The sequence below is a fragment of the Planococcus citri genome, chromosome 2 (genome assembly GCF_950023065.1).
Source record: "Planococcus citri chromosome 2, ihPlaCitr1.1, whole genome shotgun sequence".
Taxonomy (NCBI): domain Eukaryota; kingdom Metazoa; phylum Arthropoda; class Insecta; order Hemiptera; family Pseudococcidae; genus Planococcus; species Planococcus citri.
Genome location: NC_088678.1, coordinates 50,515,123 through 50,538,788, shown reverse-complemented (window position 1 = coordinate 50,538,788; position 23,666 = coordinate 50,515,123). Strand labels below are relative to the sequence as shown.

The 23,666-nt window shown below is 32.3% G+C and overlaps 1 protein-coding gene across 7 annotated transcripts in view; it reads right to left on the bottom strand.

Moving 5' to 3' along the window:
- Window positions 1-23,666, bottom strand: part of Eaat1 (Excitatory amino acid transporter 1) — a 59,496-nt gene that overhangs the window by 15,448 nt on the left and 20,382 nt on the right. For 5 of the 7 annotated variants that reach the window (XM_065351060.1, XM_065351063.1, XM_065351062.1 and 2 more), the window contains one exon: window positions 2,577-2,759. In XM_065351060.1, the coding sequence (XP_065207132.1) occupies window positions 2,577-2,759 (183 nt within the window). Of the gene's footprint in view, window positions 1-2,576; window positions 2,760-12,954; window positions 13,214-13,289; window positions 13,361-23,666 lie in introns of those variants that run through there. The other 2 variants (XM_065351059.1, XM_065351066.1) reach the window with 2 other exon arrangements.

Genomic DNA, 23,666 nt, shown 5'->3' with positions numbered 1-23,666 from the left:
TAGAGAACTTCGAAAGCTCGTGCCTCAATATTGGTTCAATTTTGAGTAAATCTATTAGCATGGTTGGAAAGAGAATCGAAGGAAGAATAAATTTAAAAGCCAAAAATTTTAGTTCTGCGACGAAAGCTCAAATTCTGTAGATGGGTAAGAACATAAAAAATTTGAAAAATTACTGTGAAGGCACTTTTATTCATTCACTTTTTAACAAACTGATCTCTTGAATGGAATCTCAATTCGAGAGAACGAGCGAGGGCCTCAAAAATTCCGAAAAATTTTGATATGAAGTAGCTTTACAATTATAATTATTATTTAGGTACCTATCTGAAGACGCTGAGTCTGAATACTGGATTTTTTCAGTTGACTTCCCTGGCCCTCCTTTTGCCTCTTAATAATAGGAAGTCAAAATACCAAAAATTAAAAAGACACGCGTTGAGTGATTGGTTAAATTATTGTGTATGACCCCTTAGTCTCTTTCCAGCTCACAAACTTTGAAAAAAAATTTAAGGTACCTAGTAAGTTGATTTTTTGATTTTTCGCGAATTTTGGTTCAAGTAGAGAAATGAAAATCTGGAAATCAGTGTGTATCCTCAAGCCCCCACCCTCATACCAATCGAATGTCACAATTTTCGAGCCGATATGAAACCTCGTGCAGTAGTGGGTGTGTTCAGACCCACATTAAGACCATGTTTGAACCAGGCACTATTTCAATCAGTGAGTGTATTCAGACCCTAGTTAGGACCTGTGTTTGAAACAGACACGGTTTCAATCAGTGGGTGTTTTTCAGACCCAATTAAAGAACTGTGTTTGAGACAGACGCTGTTTCAATTTCAGAGGGTGTTTTCAGAATCAAATTAGGATCTGTGTTTGAAACAGACACTGTTTCAATCAGTGGCCGTAGTTGCCTTTTCTCCAGCAATTTCAAATCGCTCCAGAACGCGTTGTAATCAACTTCGGCCGCTGAAAAGTGAAAATTTAGTCCAGTAAGTTTGACATTGTGAAGAAAAGTGTATTTTTTTTTTGCTTTGAGGAATTGGCTGCAGAAATTGGCAATTCCAAAGTTTTTTGAAAATTGAGATTTTCACATTGTAAAAAATAAATACATATTATGTACCTTACCTACATTTTTCAACTCTTTACCTCAGATTTGCGATTCGTGTGTAAGTTAATGGATTCAAAATGTCGAAATTTTATGAAAAACTGAATTATCAGCAGTCGAAGTTCATTAAAACGCTTTCATCTGAAGCGATCTGAAATTACTGGTGAGAAGTTGCAACTTCTGCTGTAGGCTCCAGACCGGCTCGAAAATGGTGTTTTCAATTGATTCGAGGAAGTTGAATTTTAGGACCAGAAGAAGTTTTGACCAATTTGTTGAAAAAATTGACGATTTTGAATTTTTTCTAAAAATTTAAAGCCAATTTTCGCTGGAGGATCCAGATTGGTTTGAAAATAGTCGCAATTCATTCGGAATCCAAATTGAGGCGACAGAAGAATTTTTGAGAAATTTGTGCTGAAAATGATTGATTTTGATTTTTTTTTTCAACTTGAGATTTTCAACTCTGTAAAAAAAAAACACTTTTCAACTCATCATTTCGAATTCCGATTCGCCTGCCTTTATCGATTTGAATTGTCAAACTTATGATAGGATTACATTTTCAGCTACACATAGTTAATTACAGCGCCATCTGAAGTTCTTGAAAAAAATGAGCTTTCGCTGGAGGCTCCAGATCGTCTCAAAAATGGTGGTAATAGATTCAAAGGGACCTATTTGAGCATATATAAACTGATTTTCAGATTTTCATTTCTATATTTTACTGGTTTTTTTTTAGAAAATTAATATTTTTTTCATTCTCGAAAATTTACTCAAAATCAAAAAATCAATTTCGGCAGCTCAAAGTTTGGTTTCAAATCTATCGGCAAAGTTCTAAATTTTCCAAATTTTGACAAAAAAAAAACTCTTGAGTTTGAGCCCAAAAAAAAGAATGATAAAACTGTAAATTTTCGTGAAAAATTTCAAAATTTTTAGAAAGATTCACTTATGGAAGGAAGTATGGGGAAGGTTAAGGAATAAAAAAATTGAGAAGAAAATGAAATGTCAAAAAACTTGTTTCAAAGTTGAATTGATTTAAATAGAAAATAAGTAGGTACAATTTTAAAATTCTGAACTTTTTCAAAGGAGAGTTACCCTTCAAAGAGGACCCTCCTCGTCCTTATCATGAATTTTTTTCAGCCTGTTTATCAACCTAATACGTACCCAAATCGGAAGTAGGTACGACAATGCGGCAAACGTTTAGAGAGACACCCTATATATCTACGTACCTATCTGTAGCTATAGAAGAGACGAGATGAAATTAAAGCTCACGTTTTATGAAACACGAAGCTGTACTTCATTTATATGCAAATATACAGCCACTGCTGTGCTTTTTGTCTTTTGGTTCGTCGCTGTTACAGCGTTACACGCGCCTACAAATAGACGATTTTTGCCAATTTGATATATTCATGCGATACTCGGTTGAAATTTACAACCCTTACTTCTTAGCAGGTCGAGTTATCACTTTGCAAACATCTCGTATACTTACTTTCTATCCGCGTAAATGGAACGAAGCGAGAGACCGACGAGTACCGCTAATACAGTTGAGATTACCGTTAATGATGTTAGCAGTTCTTGACCGGTGAATAATTTTTGGAAAATGGATTTTTTTTGTCGTTTACTCGGCTCCATTTTGTTCGCTGGTCGATTCGAGTCGACGTTGAAAGGTGTACTGTAACATAAAGCAGAAAAAAATACATCGTCAATTTTACCACGCTATCTTCATTGACACGGTGTTAAGTTTTACAGCTTTTGGTATCATTCAATAAAACAATCTCTCACGCTCACTTCGGCAAAATAAAAAAAGAAAGAAATAAAGATGGAAAGAAAAATACACGAGTAATTGACACTTTTCATTTTGAAATCTCGGCGCTGCCTAGTTTTTCCAACCTAGTAAATTAACTTAAAGGCTTTACCGAAAGCTCGCACGCTGGATTTTATCATTACGAAAATTTTTCCTTTCAACGAGTTCTTTTTTTAAATTGTCTACTTCGGATGAGAAAGAGAAAATATCAATTTTTCCTTTCAAAAGGCAAAGCCGTGTAAGTCATCGAGCGAAAAGTTTCGTTAGGGAATGAGTTCATCGCAAAACGTAGGTACCTACGTAGACGTACGATAGGTGGGTAGGTATTTATACATCAGCAAGCAGATATGATAATTCAAAATGTTCGTCTCGAATTCGTAAACAGTTTTTCGAATATATACGCGAGCTTCGAAATGAGAGCAAAAAAACACGTAGGTATCGAGGTACCTATTTTCATTCGACAGATGAACATTTTCAAACCCAAAGGTTCTTATCGTAGGTAATGCATAATGTAAGTGCGAATATTGTACGTATTTTTTTTTTAATAGCGTTGTCGTCGGTTGTGGAAAAAATATTCCATCTTTATACATAAGTATAATATTTTTCTTACTTCGAAATAATATAAAACGAGCGAAATAAATATAATCAATGCAATAAAATTCTAGTAGGTAAAACCGCATTAAATACGAACGAATTACGTTTAATGAACGATATAAAGTGGCAGCAATTCGCAGCACAGAGTGAAATTTCATTACAATCGAGTTGTTTCTTTGACAGACCATAATTTAACTTCGCCTCACTCATTGAAGATTTAATTACTAGATAATAAGACTAAAATAGCGATAAATTGACAGTACCATCAAGTTATACGCCGAATTAATTTGTATTTATTACATTTTAAATGAACCTTTTAGCGTTCAATTTTTTTTTGTACATAATAAAACATATTGTGTTTTAGTATTATGGAGACCCAGTGACCAACAGGTCGTAAAAACACGTAAATATTACTCGCCTTGGGTTTGAATTTCTTGTTTTTTTGTTTTTTTTGTTGTCAGAGACCATGAATGGAATTTAGTCCACATTCTCAATGACGATATGATTACGATGGAGTAAAAATAGATAAAATATGAGACTTGGATTTTTTATTTTTTAAAACAATGTTCAGGCACAAATTTTCATAAATACCTGGGTATACTCGTACATATAAGATCAAAGATGTATGTTTATGTCAAAAAATGTGACAACAAACTCGACACCAATACAGGTTACGACCATGTTCAATTCAAGGAAACACAAACCACGTGCTCACGTCATCACGTGTAAATGTGAACGTATGTGCCTAATCAATAAGCACTTGGAAGAAAGTAATTTAGCGAAATGTGACTCACACACTACCCAAATCATCCCTTAGGAAAGAACTAGTTGGACTTATGTAATCTGCCCGCGCAACGAATTGTTTATAGGTACCTAAATAGGAACGTGCCATGTGCCATTAGGTATGTCATTGAATGACACTATCTGGATTCCGGATACACAACTGGAGCAGCGAGATGGGTGAAAGAAAGAGTACGTTATACATAGAATAGGTGGTTCTATTTCCATACAGGGTGTTCCTGGAATTTGTCTACCAAAATTCAACAGTAAACGTGATTAATGCCTTACCTATTGGTTACTTTATCTGGTGAATTGAACAATCAATAAATATAGTTATGTCATCTACAAAAACCAAAATCTGTCGATTTCAAAGTGATTAAATCAACAAAAAGGAACTGTTTTTGGATCATTATTGTATGCTGATAATTCGATAAAGTAGATACCTACTGGAATGGCATGAACACAAAAATGTTTTCTGACAGATTGTCTATCTATCGTATGTATAAAAATAAAGAGACAAATATAACATTCAAAAATTCGGAATTTTCAAAATTAAGGGCACATCAATTTGGAAATTCGGAATCAAGTTTGTCTGTTCAATTTTGAAGATAGTCAATCTTCCATACGAGTAATAGGTAATGATTTTTGTTCTTTTATTCCAGTACTTGTGATGGATGGGGCGAGGGAAACAATGAAGAATCAATTGCCCGACGAAATTCAACATTTCAACCCGTATCTTTTCGCTGGTTAAACGTTCATCATAAAAACAGGTAAGTCTATTTTTAGAGTTTTGTTATTTTTAACTGAAAATAGAAAGAAGCGTGTTGTTTTTCTCAAAAATACGAGTAGGATCTTACAGGAAAAAAATCTCAGAAAACATGGAAATTTTTTAGATTGAAAAAAAGCTTTTCTCGTTTAAAATTTACAGCCTGAGTAAAAATTTTCAAAAACTTTCGCTCTCGCTTTGCTCGGGCTTGATCATTTTCCTTTCTCTGGCCAAAGGTTGAGGGTAGAAAAACTAACTTCTCAAATAAAACAAAACGGGTACCTATTACCCATGTAATTGTTTCATTTCTGCAGAATCGTGAATTTTTGAAAGCTTTTGTCCTTGTTTCACTCGAACAATTACCTATTCATATTTTTAAAAATATTGTAATTTCCCAGTGACAACTTGGATGTTAGAATTTGAAAATGTTAAAAGCCATGAAAATCAAAGTTTTACATCAAGAATGATCCTGTTTTGAATCAAAAATTTTGCACAGGTTCTGCGCCCTCGCTTTGCTCTGACTAATTTGGATTCTACAACTCAAATTTTCAAAAAGCTCTAAGATTGAAAAAATTAACTTGAGAAATTTCAAATTTTTTGTATAGAAACGTGGTTTTTGAAAATTAAAATAATTTGTCATTTTTGTTTCTCCCTTCTAAAATTTGTTTGAACCACAATTGAGCCGATTACCTAGTTGGGGAAATCTCGCAGTTGATGAGATTTCAGTCTCGCCTCACCCCTTTCGAAACATCGCTTCATCACGCCTGTTGGCAAGTATGTATAACTATAATCATTTTGTACAACACTAGGAATCAGTTAACCTCCCGATAAAAATCGAAAATGAAAAAAGACGATTTTCAAAAGATCGTTTTTTGAAAGAAAAAGCGTAAGTACCTAATTTTTTGTGCAATTTTTGTCGAATTCCGAGCTTGATAAATCATAATGAAATCGAGAAATGAAAATTAATTGATTTTTGGGCTTTGATTAACAATTTTCTACAATGATCAATTTTCGATCAGGATGGACTAGGTGTATGACCGCATGATTGCTTTTTAATTTCAAATGTGATTGATCACATGAAATCGAAAATCGCAAATAAATCGACTTTCGGGCTACGATTAATCACTTTTGAATCATGATTAATTATTTTGATCGAAAAATTTATTTTTGAGACTAAAATTGATTTTTTACTTTAAAATATGACAGAACATATTATATAGGGCCGAAAATCGAAAATAAATCGATTTTTGGGGTTCGATTAATCGGTTTTCAATCATGATCAAATTTTGATCAAGAAATAGGTACTTTTTCATGCAAAAATATACTATTTATTTTTAAACTCAATTTTAGATCAAAGTCTATTTCTGATCGAGAGGACTAGGAAAACTGAATTAGAAGAAGGCTCATAACTGACATCGAAAATAGGTAAATTCTCAAACGTTTGCTCTGCTCACTTGAAAGTGTTGTTTGTGGCCTGTGGCCCTCTCAATTTTCGTAACAAATACCATAGGTACACTATTTTCAAAATGTAAGCTCTTTCAATAGAACAAAAATAAAAATGAATTAATGAAAATTGTTGAATAAAATTACCTAGGTATTATTAGGTACCCATTTATAATATTGAATTTTATTTCATGGAAATTTCTTCAAACCCAAAAGTACCAGCCTACCTTCCTACCAGAAGGTTGACGTTTTGAATAGGAACGAGAAGGGCCTATAATGAAAATGCCGACAAGGTGTTTCATTCTGGAGGTTCTGAAGAAGAGCCAAACGTGATGAAACGAACTCAAAATATCTGCTATCAAATGATAGAAGTGTCTCTAAACAAGACATGAATATCCCCTACAAGAATACGCAGAGATCATCAATACATATTTAAAACATGTACACCTGTGGTCACTCCCCCCCGCCCATCTCCTAAAAAATCGTAGTGAAATCATAAAAACTTAATTTTGAACAATTTTTCGGACTCGAGTTTTTGAATTCGTAAATTTTGTACTGTCTTATAAATTTCAGAGTTCCAATGTTTAAAATCCCAAGAGAGAATTTTTAAAGTGAATACCTAATCATCTCACAAGGAAACTTCTGAATTATTCAGTCATCAGTTTAGCTGATTGAGCAGTTACCTAATTGACAACCTTAAAGTTCTAAACAGATTTAAATTCTCCAAAAAAGCTCGAAAATTTCAAAAGTTGAGGTATACAAAAATAAAATGGTCAATTTTCTATTACCCACTCTGGTAATTAAACGTTGTTTCTGGCCATATTACAATTATGAAGATGAGTGGATGACCTTTCGAGGCCCAACTTTCAATTTTCATGCCACCAGGGGAATGAATACTTTTCACATCAGCATAAAATTTTGTTTGATAAGAAATACTCCTAAAAAATCCAAAAAATTTGAATGTTTGCATAGGTACAGCAAAATGTTACGAAAACAAAATAATCGAGATACCTATGTTCGATAAAGTACGGCACGTTTGTATGGAGATTAAAATAAGCAACTGCTATCAATAAATTTACCGACAAATTGTAAGTATTCATATTTATTTTGTATTTCAATAATATTTCAGCATCGTTAAAATTTCACGAAAGAAATATAATTTATAAGCCAAAGCGATAATCCCCTTAATTTAAAGGCTCAATTCATTCTTCGAAAATTTGATTAAGAAATAATAAAAAGATTACCCGATCGAGTATGTGTATTCACTAAATAGGTATTTGATAGGTTAACGTCAAATTATAATTTCCCCAGCGCGATAAAAACCAATTGAATTGAAGTAAGTAAGTAAGTAGGTATACGTCATAGTTTCCGCATGAAACCATAACCCTTTCAGTTCGGTTAAATTTAATCCCACAATATTCGGTTGTACTATATACCTACAGCAATCCTTCATTCGACTTTTTTTTCTCTCTTTTACGAAAAAATAATGAGGATTTAGGTAGGTATAACATTTTTACGTTAACAGGCTACGGAATACGGAATATAAAGGAGAAAAAAATGTAGGAAGAAGAGAAAAAAAACACCTAGAAACGTTATTAAATTAGTTTTATATAGAAGAATAAAAAAGTATTAAAAAACTTTTTTGGAACGTGATTTCGATGAAAAATATTAATGCGAAATAAATTGATGAAGAAAAAATCAAGAGCTTTTATATAGAAAATTTCCAAGCCAGAAGAAAATGTATAAAATGGAACAAATTTAAAGCGCTTTCCCGAGACGAAATTCGTTTTTCTGGGTTCAATTCAATAAGATATTTAAGACGACGAGACGTAATTAAAATAACAAAAGCGAGCTGAAAATTTCGCACAAAAGAGAAAGAAAATGCGCAGCGATACGCTGTAAACATTTAACGAATTAACTTAACTGCTATATAGTAAATGAGCCTGAGCTGTTGAGTTAACGCATCAAAAACTTTGAGGCGTAGGAAAAAATATTTTTCACGAATTCTTCGTAGTATTACGGAAAAAATTTTAATTTTTTGTCACTTCCCAGAAGTGTATCGACGATGTATGATCTCATAATCGATTTATATACGGTTTCGCATGATGTAAGTACAATATTTGCAACTGAAAAAGGAAGCGTTCAAGACACTATATTCTTATCATGTGCCCACAAATAACCTTCGACTTGATAGGTTATCTTTCAAACACCCGGATCTAATCAACCATCCGCATACGTACACGCTACAGTAGAAATCTATACAAAATTTGGCAATATTTATCAAACAATGTCAAAAAAATATATCAGATCAAAAAATTATACTGCAAGTATTCGTTCAATATGTACCTACCTATTATAAATTCACAATTTTTTGAACAAAAATAGTTGAATTTTTCTAGCGTAATTCTACTCGTACTTCAACTCGAAGCATGTATACCTAATCATCGTTTTGACCAAATAACATTCGCTAATAAAATTAATGCTACGCGAGAAATTACGAGTATATCGGCGGATATAGTTGCTTGGTCTTGAGATACTGATAAAACACACCGTTCAAAGTAAACAATGACTTCTGTACCCAAGTACTCAGTAGGTAGGTATAGGTAACTAGCAAGTACCTACTAAGAACATTTTAGCTAAGTTAAATTTTTTCAATTAATCTTACTCGCGAAGACACCGGCTGACCTCAAAATATTTATGAGGTTTTTTTCCCTCTAAGATATATAATTATTAAACTCGATGTGAACGAAGTAAAATGGAACAAAGAATGGTTCTGAAAACAATACACGTAGAGATATAGGCAGGTATACCTGTGTGGTGTGTCTGTATAGAGTACCTCTACCTATGTTTCATGTATTGATAACAGTAGCGAAATACGTAATGAAGTTGAAGAAACAGATTATACTTAGCAGGGGTGCGGTGATCCCCCTAGGTCAATGAGTAGCGCCCCCCCCCCAAACCAGAATTAGTGCCTTCCCTCATTTTTTCAAAATTCGAACTTCATTTTTTCCTATGTTCGGGCTCAATATTGCATTTTCTTAAAAATTACAAAAATGTCCATATTACCTATCAACAATTTTGAGTTTTTATTGCACAAAAAAATTTTCTATATCGCCACATTCGCCAGTTCGCCACACACTCAAGTATTTGACAGTGATACATGAAATTTTAGTCACACTTGCTGTAATGAGTTGTTTTGTAGAGAGAGCCTTCAGCAAAGAAAATATTATTAAAAATCCGATTCGTTCGACAATGTTGGATAAATGGCTCTCTGAGATTATGATCTTGGCTTCCAAAAGTGGCATTTTTAATGAAATATCCAATGATGAGATAATTGAAATGTCTGCAGGATCATCGAGTGGGTACAATCGAATATTGTTAAGAAAATGATTTTTGATTTCAACTTCATTATTTTATTTTCATTTTTTCTAGTACATAATTAATTATGTTAATACATAACTGATTTTAGTGATTTTTGAACTGTTATTCAAAAAAAAAATTTTAATTTCATTTTTCGAATTAAGTAATCGATTTTTAGGAAATACTGGGATTATTTTGATCACGGGGGGGCATTCTAATTTAGAGGGTTATTCAAATTTAAGGGGGCCATTTACAACACTATATCTATGCGGAATGAAAAAAATTGATGGTTTTTTCCCTTTTTTAGAAATGTTGGAAAAATAGGTAAAATAGTTGTTATTTTTTGGTAGGTATTATAATCGTTTTTAAAAATAGTTTGAAAATATAAGGCATAAGGGGGGGGGTCGTGAAGATTAAAGGGGCGTTTATCTACTTCTGTTTCTGTGTGCAAGTAAGTATTCACGTAATTTATCAAAAAAAAAGCCCCCCCCCCCAATCATCAACGAGGAGTTGCTACTCAAGAAAGTGCCCTCACCGCACCCCTGATACTTAGGCATTACAATTTTTTGAATATTGATAAATCTTGACTCTTGCGATATTCTTTATTCACATTATTTTTTTATAGATAATACCTTACTTACTGAAGAATTCAAATGAAATAAAAAATAGATAAGATCGGACAAGATATGTACCATATTATTTTAGATTGTTCATAAAAATGATAACGTTGAATTTTTTCTATGTTGTTGGAATACTTGTACGTAGTTCATAGATCCTCGAAAAAGAAGTTCAATTTTATGTCGCCCTTTTGGTAAAAATTGAGTAAAATCAGTCAATTTTTGACTGATGACAATTTTTTTTAAATAGCTGATTTTCTAAAACCATAAACATTTTGCAAACTGTTGAAATTTTTGAAAAACCCCATGCTTTTCATTACTAATGGAGAGTAGGTAGAAAGAAATTTCGCGCCTGTAGAGTGGAAAGCCATAAATCCAAAAAAGGAAATATATACTTGATAGAATTCAGTTTTATAATTTTTTCCTACTCGACAAATCCCAAAAACAACACGTCTCTGGTGGGTTATTCCACGTCAATTCGACCAAGTTCCTGTGGAATGATCTTCTGAAGGGATGACCAATGGCGCAAATCGCAGCCCTGTAACCCTTTTTTAAAGGCTGCTAGGGGGTGTCAAAGTTTTCAGTGAACTTAAAATATCATCCATTTCAGCAGTAGATTACTCGATAACCGCGATACCTACCAAAATGGAACATTTTCCCATAGTTAAGGGTTTTGAAAGGCTTTTTGGTGATATCACAAAACTCAGTGTTGCCACTTTTTTTCGTACAACAAATTAGCTCAAAAAGTTTCAAAACGTAGTTCTCACATCGTTTCGACTCTCAAAAATTCTGAAAAAAATATATTATGAACAACTTTCCATGCTGAACAACATATGTGACCATCCGCGATAAAACCGACCATCCGTCACAAAAATCAAAAAATGATTTTTCACCTATTTTTGGGCCCTAAATGGTTTAGGGAACAAGAATTCGCGAAAAAAAAATTTTGATTTTTTGCTACGGATGGTCGGTTTTATCACGGACGGTCACATATTAAAAAATTGGGATGGTGACATGTTGCAAAGTTGATTTAAAAAAATTGAAAGTTTGCGAAAAAATTCGATTTTTTGATTTAAAACATGAAAAAAAAGTTTCAATCGATGAAGTTGACCCATTTGACCCCTATTTTTACGTATTCATCCCTCCCTCTCTACCAAAAAACACGTGGATTAAATTACACCCTTTGGCTCTGCCAATTTCAAAAAAATCACAAACAATTTCCTTTTTAGTAAAAAATAAAACAAAAGAAATGTTCAGTCGATCTCTTTTAAGATCCATTTTGTAATTGTTGAAAATTTGCCAATTTTTCAACATAAAACTCAAAATTGTTGTGTACAAAATGTAATTAATGGACTAAAGTTGCAGAGTTTAAAATGTTCTGTTTTTTAGTAAATTTTAAATTCCTGCTGGATGCATATTTTCAAAATTATTTTACAAAAACAACAATTTATGAAATTTTCACATTTTTGTATTTTCATTTTGAGCTACCCATCTTTTTTTCTGTACAGGATGCTTCGTTCAAAAAATATTCATGAGAAAACGTGCGAAACTTTGTGGATATTTTTGTGTTTTCTCCCTTCACCAAGGAAAGGTGGAGGAATCCAAAAAAAAAAACTTGCCTCCACCATCGACCTTTTAGTTTAATATATGTACATAGACGGTTACTCCAACGCAAAATTCTCCCAGTGTTTTGGTCGCAAACTCTGAAATGAGTTTTCGACAAAAAAAGTGGGAGAATTTCGTGTTGGAGTAGCCGCGTCTTTATTAAAAGGTCGATGGCCTCCGCACGTCTGACAGGTGAAATTTCGACGAAAACATTGATAAGCATTCGATTTAAAAAAATGTCATGAATATCGTAAAATTTTCTTCAAATTTCATGTTCTGTTTTGAAAATAAAATTGCGATATGACACATGAAAAGATTTCTGTCTTGGCGTTTTTAGAGCTGTCAACAACCAAAATGATTCCAGAACAGATACATTTTGAACATATTCCTTTGCAACCATTTAATTTGAGTTTCCATGATCAAAAAATACCAAAAAATGTAAGTTGAATTTATCGTTTGAAATTCTACATCAAATTCTAGAATTTTCTATGGATATGGTGGTACCCTTGTGAAACGACTAAAATCATTATTAACCACGTTAAATTTTCAAAACAAACAAATATCACTAACGATACAAATGAACAAGGTAATTTACCAGTAGGTAATACACAATGCTCTTTTACACTAGCCGAGAAATGATTACAATAGAAAAAAGAACTTGATTACGAATCGGGTAATTCGTCGTGTAAACGAAGTTAATTAAAACTAGCGATAGTGTATTTAGCGAACCGAAACGTTGTATGATTCAAACAGCAGAAAAAGGTTTCAATTTCCAATCAAGAAATTCGAATAAATTGTGAAATTCGATACGTAAAAGTACACCTGTATCGTAGACGAATTCGGTAGCTTATTAGGTAGGTACCTAATTAAAGGGTTTCAAGAGGAAAAATTTACTCACGTAGATTACTCTCGTACGTATACTACGACTTAGAAGACGACGTATTATCATTCGCGAAATCACTAGTACACAATGAAAAACACATGGTGACGAAATATTTTTCTGCTCGACTTATTGATAAGGAAGAAAAAAACACCAAGATTTACTTTCGAGCCGAACATACGCGCGATCAAACTGAAGAGCGAGCATCGATTACTGGAATCTGTGGTAACGATTTTATTACATCGTTAACGTGCATAAACGACATTCCTAATGGAAGGTTTGGTTCATGTTTCACTTTCATGTTACTCGTATTTTTTCAAGACCCAAGACTTGACCAAGTATTACTATATTACCTTCGGGAGGCAGCAAACCAACCGCATAGCACCGAGTACGCCTGATGCAGTCGCATTTGATTGTGAGACAGAGCGTTCGATGTCAATCTTCTTAATAACAACTAACGTGCGAATGAGTAAATTTTTTTTCCAACAGTTCAACACATTTTCGGTGGAAGAGATAATCTCACCTCGTTATACGAATTTATAAAGGAAAATTTCCATAGGTAGATACCGGCGAAAACCGAGGTATTCCGCTGACGGTGATCAAAACGTAATTATATAATTTCCTTCTTTTACCTTCTTACCCCTCGCTTCGTTTCCCATCATCCTTGGCCCTGCTCCGCATCTCACTCTCAGTTTCTAGGTCTACAGGCATAACTGTTTTCCTTTTTCCAAACCGTTCGAATCAGCGCTAGGCTTCTTGTAATGTTGTTCTTTGAGAGATTTAGGCGAAACGTAGGCAGTACTTACTACTTGTACTTACTCGTATTTATCAATATTTACTTTTCACACCGTTCATTATTTAATTTTCGACCGAGACTCGGGTTTTTATAACCTTGTCTTCATTTACGCGGTGACACTTTAACTGGATGTAACCGCATGTAACCATTGAACACATAATTGTGTCGAGCTCTGGTGTATAGCTATTGTTTATGTCTGTGAGTAAAGATTAGGCTATTCGAAAGGATTTCCATTTTGATGTTACTTCGTTGCGTGTGTTTATTATCACAGATCAATTTAGAAGCGCGATGAGATTCGGGAACAATGAACTTTTTTAAGCGTTTTAAATTGATGGCGATTGTAATGCTACTTAGTGTATCTATTTATCGTTTTAGGTACTTCCAATATTTTATGATACTTGATACCTATATTATAATGGTATTTAGATCTATATGTATATAGGTAGTAGGTACATATCACAATGTTTTGTGAATCGAATAATTTATCTGCATCTTAGGTACTCAATACTCATAAGTGTTCTTTTTATTCAATTATAGCTAGTCGAGGAGTCGTCTGAAAGGTAGGAAACTGGGAGTTAGTTATTCATAAGAGTAGCTATGCCTTTCAAGTGGATGCTTATTTTACAGACAAATTAGCAGGAACGAATATTAATCATAAAATAAATACCCAGTACACGAGGAAATGAGAAAAAACAATTCAAAAACTAAGAGAAGGTTTTCCTAAAGAAAAAGCTTCTGAATTAAAAAAATGTTGGATGTTCACCCGAAAAAAAAATTGATTTAAAAAATAGAATACGCATTTTGTACTCGTAATTGAATGATCTAAAGCTGTTTATAGTTGCATCATTCTAAAATATTTTCTAATGAAAAGTTGCCATATGAGATAGCCAAATTGCCGATCATAAATTTTCATAAAGCTTCCCAAAAATAACTTTATTTTTTAACACTTTAACAAAATTGTGTGAGTGTATTTTTTCAATACTTATAGGTACCTATCCAAAAAATTTAAACTTCGAATTAGGTACCTAACAAGTACATATCTATTCATCTAGCACTAATTTTCATTTTTTTAAAAATATTTTTCATTCATTCCATTTCGAATTGACTTTCTTTTATGAGAAAAATGCTTAAATTTTTTACTTATTTCCACAAAACACAAAATATCAAAATGCCCACGTAATAAAAAAAATCACTTTTTGTACCTACAGTAGACTTCCGATTATCCGACCTCCGATTATCCGAACAGCCGTATTATCCGAACGAAAAAAAATTCTCCCTATTATCCGTTTTTTCTGATTATCCGAACAAAATCCGTATTATCCGGACAAACATACACAAATTATTTACAAGTACATAGTCAAAAATTTTTGTAATCTTTGTTTTTGATTTGTTTTTCTCCATTTTGTGAAGAAATAAAATTAATCCTTTGCACTTTTTATAAAAAATTAAAAAAATACACCATTATCATAAAAAAAACAGTCATTTTCTACCAAAATTCAACCAAAACAATATTAATCCGTATTATCCGGATTTTCGATTATCCGGACAACCTAATTCCCCAATTAGTTCGGATAATCGGAAGTCTACTGTACTTATATCTAATTATCTTTAGACTTAATTTGATTTGTTTTTTAAAATGTTTTTTCAGTCTTCCATCAATGACAAAAAAATTCAACTGTTTGTTCCAATTTTTCTTTTTTTTTTTTTGAATTTTTGGACTCTTGCATTTTTGGCTATTTTGGCATTTTAAGAAAATTGAGTACATATACGTTCCCATCACTGACAAACTAATCCAAAAAAAAGTCCCTCCAAAAATGATAAAAATTTGAGCTCACTTGTGCAACAAAACAAACGATTTTTTTTTTCACAAATGAATTGAAAAAGTTGCGTATTTTATCTATACAGGGACTTCACAGCGTGAACTAGCAGAACTCTCTTTTAGAGAAATTTTTTAAATTGATTTGAACAAAATTTTGCAAAAATTGGTTGAAGATTTGTTAAAATTATGCAAAAAAATGCATTAAAATTGCTATAATTTACAATATTTAAGAATAAACACCAAAAAATGACCAAACCAGGAAGAATTTGTCGAAAATTATTTACTTTAACATTCGTTATAAACTGTTACGAAAACAGTTGAAAATAATTAAAAGTTGTTAAAACATCGCAATTTTTTTTTAATCTTACAAAAAAAGTAAAAAAAAGTTTGAAAAATTATTGAAAATTTAAAAAAATGAAATTCAGATGAAGTACGATGAAAAAATGGCAAATTATACGCATTAAAATCACTAAATTACCAAAACAAAAATGAATAAAATTTAAATAAAAATTTAATAAATAGCAAAAACTGCATAAAAACATCAATACCAGCTAAAATGACATAAAATTACCTAAATGAAAATAACGCTTGAAAATCGATGATAAGTGCAGTATATTTGTGCAAAAAAAAAAAAAAATAACAAAACCATCTCAAAAATGATGATTCTCCTATTCGACATCAATACGATATTTGAGAAACCGTCTAAGGGGTCAAGATTCTTCTAGTAATTAATGTCGTTTTTCAAAACATACTTCCAATGGAAAATACCTGTTTAGAAAACCAACTTAAGTGTTACGATTCATCGTCAGCTAACGTCGTTTTTCAAAAACGATCCAACATTGAAACATACCCGGGTATGTATTTGAAAAATCATGGTATGATACTCAAATTAGGTATACCTAATGCTGTTTTTCAAAAAGTGTTTCGAATAAAAATGTAGGTAGGTACTTAGGATGTTGGTCAGTGAGTTGAACGAATTGTTTTTAAATATTTTCAAGATGCTCTTCTTACGATATTTTTGATATTAATAGTCCTTCCCAACATCTTCCGGAATTTTTCAACCCAAGAAAACCTTATGTAGCTAGATAATTTAATTTTCCAATCAAATTTTTATTTAAAAAAAATTATCCTTACCGTTCTTTGGCCTTCAAACAAATAATGAATCATCATTATTTTGTCAAGATTTTTTTTAAAATTTTTATTTTATCATTTTTGATCATTTTTTTGTTTTTTTTACCAATAAGTATTTTAAAGTTTTTTTTTCTTCAGCATTTGAGAAACTACTGCGTATAAAGTTGTCTTTCTTGGACCATTTCGAAATTTAATTCCTTTATCGTTAATAAAAGATGCTCGCTATTGAAACTTTTATGACGTTTTAAAATTTTATGATGTCCTTCATTCTATCTTTTATTTGAAACATCAAAAATTGAAAAAGGGGCCAACTTTGTCTTGCTTCGCTTCGCTAAAAAATTTTTCAAATCATTGATGCCATTTTCATGACGGAGCGTGCAGGTGCCAGTACTTTGCACAATAAATCATCCCAGTATATAGCACTGATTACTGTGCTTTGTAGTGCCTTAATGAAGAGGGTTTTAAAATCCTTTTTTTTTTTGTTTTTTCCCTCTCTTTCTCGTCCAATGCAGAAGTAGGTACTTGAAACTTTAAAAAGTCATACAACCTTGCGTAAAATTAATTTCCGATTTTTCTAGTCGAATAAATTTCTTTTAGAACTGTCTGAAAAAAGTCAATTTGGGTCACTGCATGTTCCCTGCACTCATTTGAAAACTCATCAGGGTCACCATTCATGTACTTGTACACGTTATTCAAGTAGGTATTCATCACTCCAGTGTCGTTATAAGTGGTGCAAAACATTCCAATTTTTCCAAACGATTGAATAAAAGTTTTTGTGAAATCAATATCTACTCGACGATCTAATCACTCACCTCGAGTTCGAATAAAAAAATTATTTTCATTGATTCATTTCACATTTGAAAATTATTTACTTCAATTTTTTTTATAAAGCGAGTGCCACTTGAAAAATAAATGTGACTCTCAACTATTGTAAGCGTAGGTGTGAAGTACATTTTGAAAAAAAAAAAAAAAAGTAGGAAGAAATACTCGTAGGTATAGTCGAAAATAATATTAATGGGGGAAAATGATGGGTACTTTTAACTATACCTATTATTGATAATTTATGCACGCGAAACTGAGTTGTGTCGTAGTACCAACATTATATTCATACGTCTTATAAATGTATTAAGTATGCAGAGATTCAAAGGATGAAATTATGAAAAATACCTATATCATTAAATAAAACCATCACACCTTCTACAGTGTTAAAAATTAGGTGGGTAGTATCTAAAAAAAATTCAAACATTAAATTCTGCCGACAGGTTCGATTTTTTTTTTTTTTTGAAAAGAAATTACTTGGTACTTAGAAATTTAGTAGATGCAGACGATTACATAACGTCAGATATTGGTTTAGAAATTTACTGACGTTAATAATACACATAATATTTTAATATTAATGTTTTTATTGTGGCAACTTTACTATGAAAATATTATCTCATAAAAATGGTAAGTATAGCTTTCAGATCAAACTTAATCAACTACCAAATGTACCTTTGCTACCTTCATAAAAATTTACCAGTTCAATACACGCAGATAATCCAACCAATTTTGATACCTATAATACGTAACGATGCTTCTGGTGTTTTATCTTACGAGATACGAGTATATTTGTCGACATGGAAATCGCAATTGCACTCGTAATTCATACCATATTTTGTCATTGTTAACCTGTGGTTTCAATTTTATCTTATCATTTACGCAAATGTCGATGAATTGTTTAGCTTTCTATCCCGTCTGATTAAAAATTACGTTCTGTTTCGCTTTCGCATAATAGTCTCGTGTTAGTTAATTTATCATACCGATGAACAATTGGCGCTATTATTAATCCTCGGCTTGATTTTAATTACGTATTGAATTTGATACCTTCATCGACACCTACTTATTATTTCAAAAATTGCATTGTTTAACCCTACATACTCGTATACTCGTATTTAAAATACACACACCACTTTATTATAGGGTATGATAGGTATAAACTTCATTATTATACTCGTAGTTTTCCATTTTCGAGATATAATATTCATTATTTATAGTTCATCGCCCACCCAATATTTTTATAGCCTCTGTGAATTTCAGTGAGCACAATATGAAAAAAAAAACATCGTCTCAAAATTGATTTCCCAAAAAACCTTGATTATTATGATCAATTTGAATAGGTAGGTAACTCGTACAATATTCATATTTCATCGGCCCACGTACGAAAAAACCTGTTGTGGCCAGAATACAAGGTCATGATACGATTAAAAATATCCATCAGCCTATCGATTTATCTCCAACTGATTTCTATTCAGCCATGTATTTCTATTTCGATCGAAAGTTCGCGATAAAAAATTAATTACTTTAGACTTTCAACTGGTAGAAACATCATTTTTGCATATTATAAGAGTTGAAAGCTTCGAACACATTTGCATAGTCATATTTTTTGTGATGTTAGTACGAACTTCATTAGAATAAAAAAAAAGAAGAAAAGGGATGCATTAATGTGCAATAAGAAGTACCTAGTAGGTACCTGAGCGTTTACCCATCTATTCATCAACCTTGACTTTTACGTAAAAATGATAGGCGAACGAGTATGCAATTCATACGACACCTCGTAAACACATAAATAAAGACGAGTAGTAAAGGTATCCACAGAAATGAATTTAAAAGCTACGCTAAGAAGTACTTTTTTTTGACAAATTTTCAAAATAATAACGCTCTTCTTCCAAACTTACTCAAATATGACGCCAAAATAAAAAGCTTTTTTGGCAAAATTTTCCTCCGATCGGCGGTCGTTAAAGGGACTAAATCGTAATCTTTTTTTCCACACATTCTCGAACATTAATACGTGATTTCTTTAGGAACGAAATTTTCGCCAATAATTTTACCATTGTTGAAACACAATTCTAAACATTTTTCAATAAAATTGACACGCCGAAATAATATTTGTACCATGAAGAAATAATAACGCTGCATTGTCTTTTAATGAGAAATATTGTTTTACTATATGTTGTTTCAGTTAGAATTTAACGTCTTCTTCGGGGTAAATAATCGTTGACGAATTGAAGGATTTAAACTTCATTTTATACTTATCATTTGTCGTGAAGTCTATACTCGCGTAATCGTCTAATGGTTGGAAAAGCACGATGATACGAACCATTGTATAACCTAATCCTACATGCTGGCGAATTTGTCGTCGTCGAAGCGAAATTTTTAATTAAAATGTATTTCTACAGGTAGATATGATAAATATGTATATGGGTTAGAGAAAAGAGTGCATATGTGACACTGATGCGTGGGGAAAGGATTTTTAATTTTATTCGCTTCAGGCGAGGTATTTACGAACAAGTAGGTAATATAGGAAGCTGCCTATGGAGTAGCAGGTTTCAGGTTATGGCGATTTTCAAGCTCAAACTGAACAAATAATATTCATTCCTTTGCAGCAAAAAAAAAAATGGATATTTGCATTTATAAAAGCATTGATCAGCAAACTGTACTACCTACTCTCGTATATTATAAAGATTGCTTGCTAGAAAAAAATATCATTTTGGATTGGTATCAATAGGAACAGATGTTGAAAAATTGTTCCTAAAATTATGAAAAGGTTTACAAATAAAATTAATCCAAGTTTTTTGGGATTGACTAGAATTTTTATTGAGCTATTTTATAGGAATTTTTTCCAAACCCATAAATTAAGAAATCAACTATACATAATGTAGTGGAGGCTGTAGGGCGACTGAAACTCACCCTCAATCTGTCGATTACATTGAAAGGTTGAATTATGGGATATTACGAGTAATTGAAACATAGGTAGGCTAATAAGGTATTCATTTCAATGGGCCTAATTTTAATATTGTTCATGGTCAAGTTGGAATTTCCAACAATTGCAAATATTTTCAAAAGATATTCAATCACTGATGCGTCAAAATGGTTTCATCTCTCTTTTTAAAAGTTAACATGAGGTGTCACCCTCCGATTTGAACGGGACCACTATTTTTGGAAAGAGAATGGTCTAAAACCCTCAAAACCACATTTTTAGCTGCCCAACTTCATTTTTCGATTTTTAGCGAACGTTTGAAAATTCAAAATTGACTGTTTTTAATGATTTATGCTTTTTTTTTTTAAAAAAAAAGCACGTACGTGATTGGTAAAAATGACCAAAATAAGTCCTAAAACTGATTGAAAATCGCGCTGGAGGCTCTAGAATGGCTGGAAATGTCAAAATTCACCCTGGAGGGGGGAGGGGCTATAGTACTGGACGAAATACAGCGATTCCCGCAAATTTCGAAAATTTCCTCGCAAACGGGAAACTTTTGATTTTTTGGGTATTTTTATTATGAAAAAAGCTGGTCAAAAAACTACTCTTGAAATGTCTCTTCCAAAATCGGCTTAAATGCGGATAAACTCGTTAAACAGGCCGATTATAACACACAACTCGAGTTTTAGCTAACCAACGTCATACGTATTCACGTCTTCTGGAGCATTATTCGAAATTCTGGAGAAATTGAAAAATCGCGCTGGAGGCTCCAGAGTGGGTGGCATTTGGGGAATTAATATCAGTTTTAGGACTTACCTATTTTGATCATTTTTACTGATCAAGTACGTACTTTTTTTTCAAAAAAAAGCATAAATCACAAAAAACAGTCAATTTTGAATTTTTAAAGTTCGCCAAAAATCGAAAAATGAAGTTGGGCAGCTGAAAATTTAATTTTGGGGGTTGAAAACCATGCCTTTCCAAAAATCGCGGTCCCGTTCAAATCGGAAGGTGACACCTCAAGACGTTCAGTTCCCTTATTGTTAGAAAAAAATCCATATTTTTTTGAAAGTTTTCGACGAGAATTTTGATCTTGAAAGTAATATAATGACAACGCTTTTTTGGGGAAGGCAGGATGGCATTTATTATTCTGCCGAAAAGGATGAAAATGTTAGATCCCCCTTTGCCAAAAAATGTATTATGACCGTTTACCAATTTGAAGAAATGTCCAAGAGACCTGACGAAAACATCAAAAATACGAAAAAAAATTAAAAAGAATTCTTTGGCGTTAGATTAGCCAAAAATAATTAAATAAAAATATTCAGCACCAAGAAATGCACTAATAGCTGGTATCTTTGAACTTTATCATTATATTATTAGATATTATTATTTTTCGAGAACTCAATGTAGTAAAAATTTTTGGCAGGAGTGTAGGGGAGAGGGAGGATGTTTTGGACACTTTTCTTTGATTTGAAATTTGCAAGCGATAGGAAACGCCTAGAAAGGTGGGGTTGGTCTCATTTGAAAGAGGATCTCAATGCGCACATTTTGACTTACTAGAAAACATTTTAAGTTGCAAACTAAACAACCCATTAGACTTTGAAAAAACACCATTTTGGGTGGATGTATTGGACAGCAGTGTGATGTTTTGGACATGCTGAGAAAAGACATTTTTTTGAATGTTTATTTTTGGAAATCCCAAGTTTCAATCTATTAGAAATCAATTGTCAGTATCTGTCCACAATTTCACACAATTTCAATAGACTCGGATTGTTTTTAATATTAGTGAGGCAGTGTTGAAGAGTCGTCTTTTTTATGTCATATTTTTCAGCCAGTGCTGGCTTGCTCGAATCGACATATTTTCCAGAGGCAATTTCAAATCGTTCTTGATTAGCATTTATCATTCCAGACTCATTAAAAGTCTTTCCTGGATTTGTCGGATAAAACTGAGGCATTCTTACACCCAAACATAACAAATTAACAATTTATCACAGTGTCCAAAACATCCCCACTATGCCATTTCTACCTAAACTGGATATGGGAAAAAAGTATCAGCTTTTCACGAAAAGGTAATTAGTGATTATTGACGAGAAGGAATCAGAGATTTCATTTTACTTGGGCTCTTGACAAAATTCCTCACGGTTATTTTTCAGGAGTTCAAAATGTGAGACGAAAATTTTTTCCAAAAACAGCACTTCAAAACAAAAGCTGAAATATTTTTATCACAGGAGTTGGTATCTGGTAAATGTTATCAAATATCAGTTGTGGTACGACATTGCCACATAATAGTGAAACCCCCATAAAAAAAATCAAACCAGCAACTGTCCAAAACATCCTCCCTCTCCCCTACAAAATTCTAAGAATCGTAAGATGTTAGATAAGGCCTTAGTTCACTGCACCTCGTAATAAGTATTTTCAAATTTTTATCAAAATTTCACAATTCGTACATCACTTTTTCGCAAATTACATGTTTTGAAGTTTGAAGGGGACGAACTTTCAATATTTTCGAATTTGGCATAATTTTTTTAAACAACCGGATGAAAAGTTTCATTGAAATAATCTGTAAGCACAAACATTCCATCTGGAACTTTGAATAATAGAAACTGCAATTTTCGACTGATAGATACCTACATCATTAGTGAAGTTTTCTCAACTCTGACTTTTTTTTGAAAAATAATTAGAATTTATTTTTAAATCTGAGTTACAATGGCTACAAAAACCCTCCTATCTTCGTGGGTATTGAAACAATATGTATTATAGATGATGTACAATCAAACGATTTGTTAAATAATCAATTCGAATGACAGATGTATGCAGGATAAAATCTACTCAGCCAATGTTTTGTTTTTTCATAAATATTTTGTGGGATCAGATCTCTGAGTTAGTTCTAAGATTTGATTAAATACGTATCACGAACATGTACTGAACTGGATAGGTACCATTTATGAATACCTAAAAATGCTGGGGAAAAAATACAGGAGTAAATGAAAAATTAATGACACCCACTTGTTAGGTATATTTTCATTATTTTTCATATGTGAAATCAATTCATACGGTTTTCCAAACTCAGATGATTTTCTTAGGTAGAATGATTTCAATTTTTATTAAAATAGGCATCCGAAAAAAAAAACAAAAACCGAATAACATAATTAAAAAACGAGAGCCAAAAGTGAACATGTACCACTTCTACCTATACATATTATTAAAACAACGATAAGTATACTCCGGATTTAATTATGTAAGTAATGTAC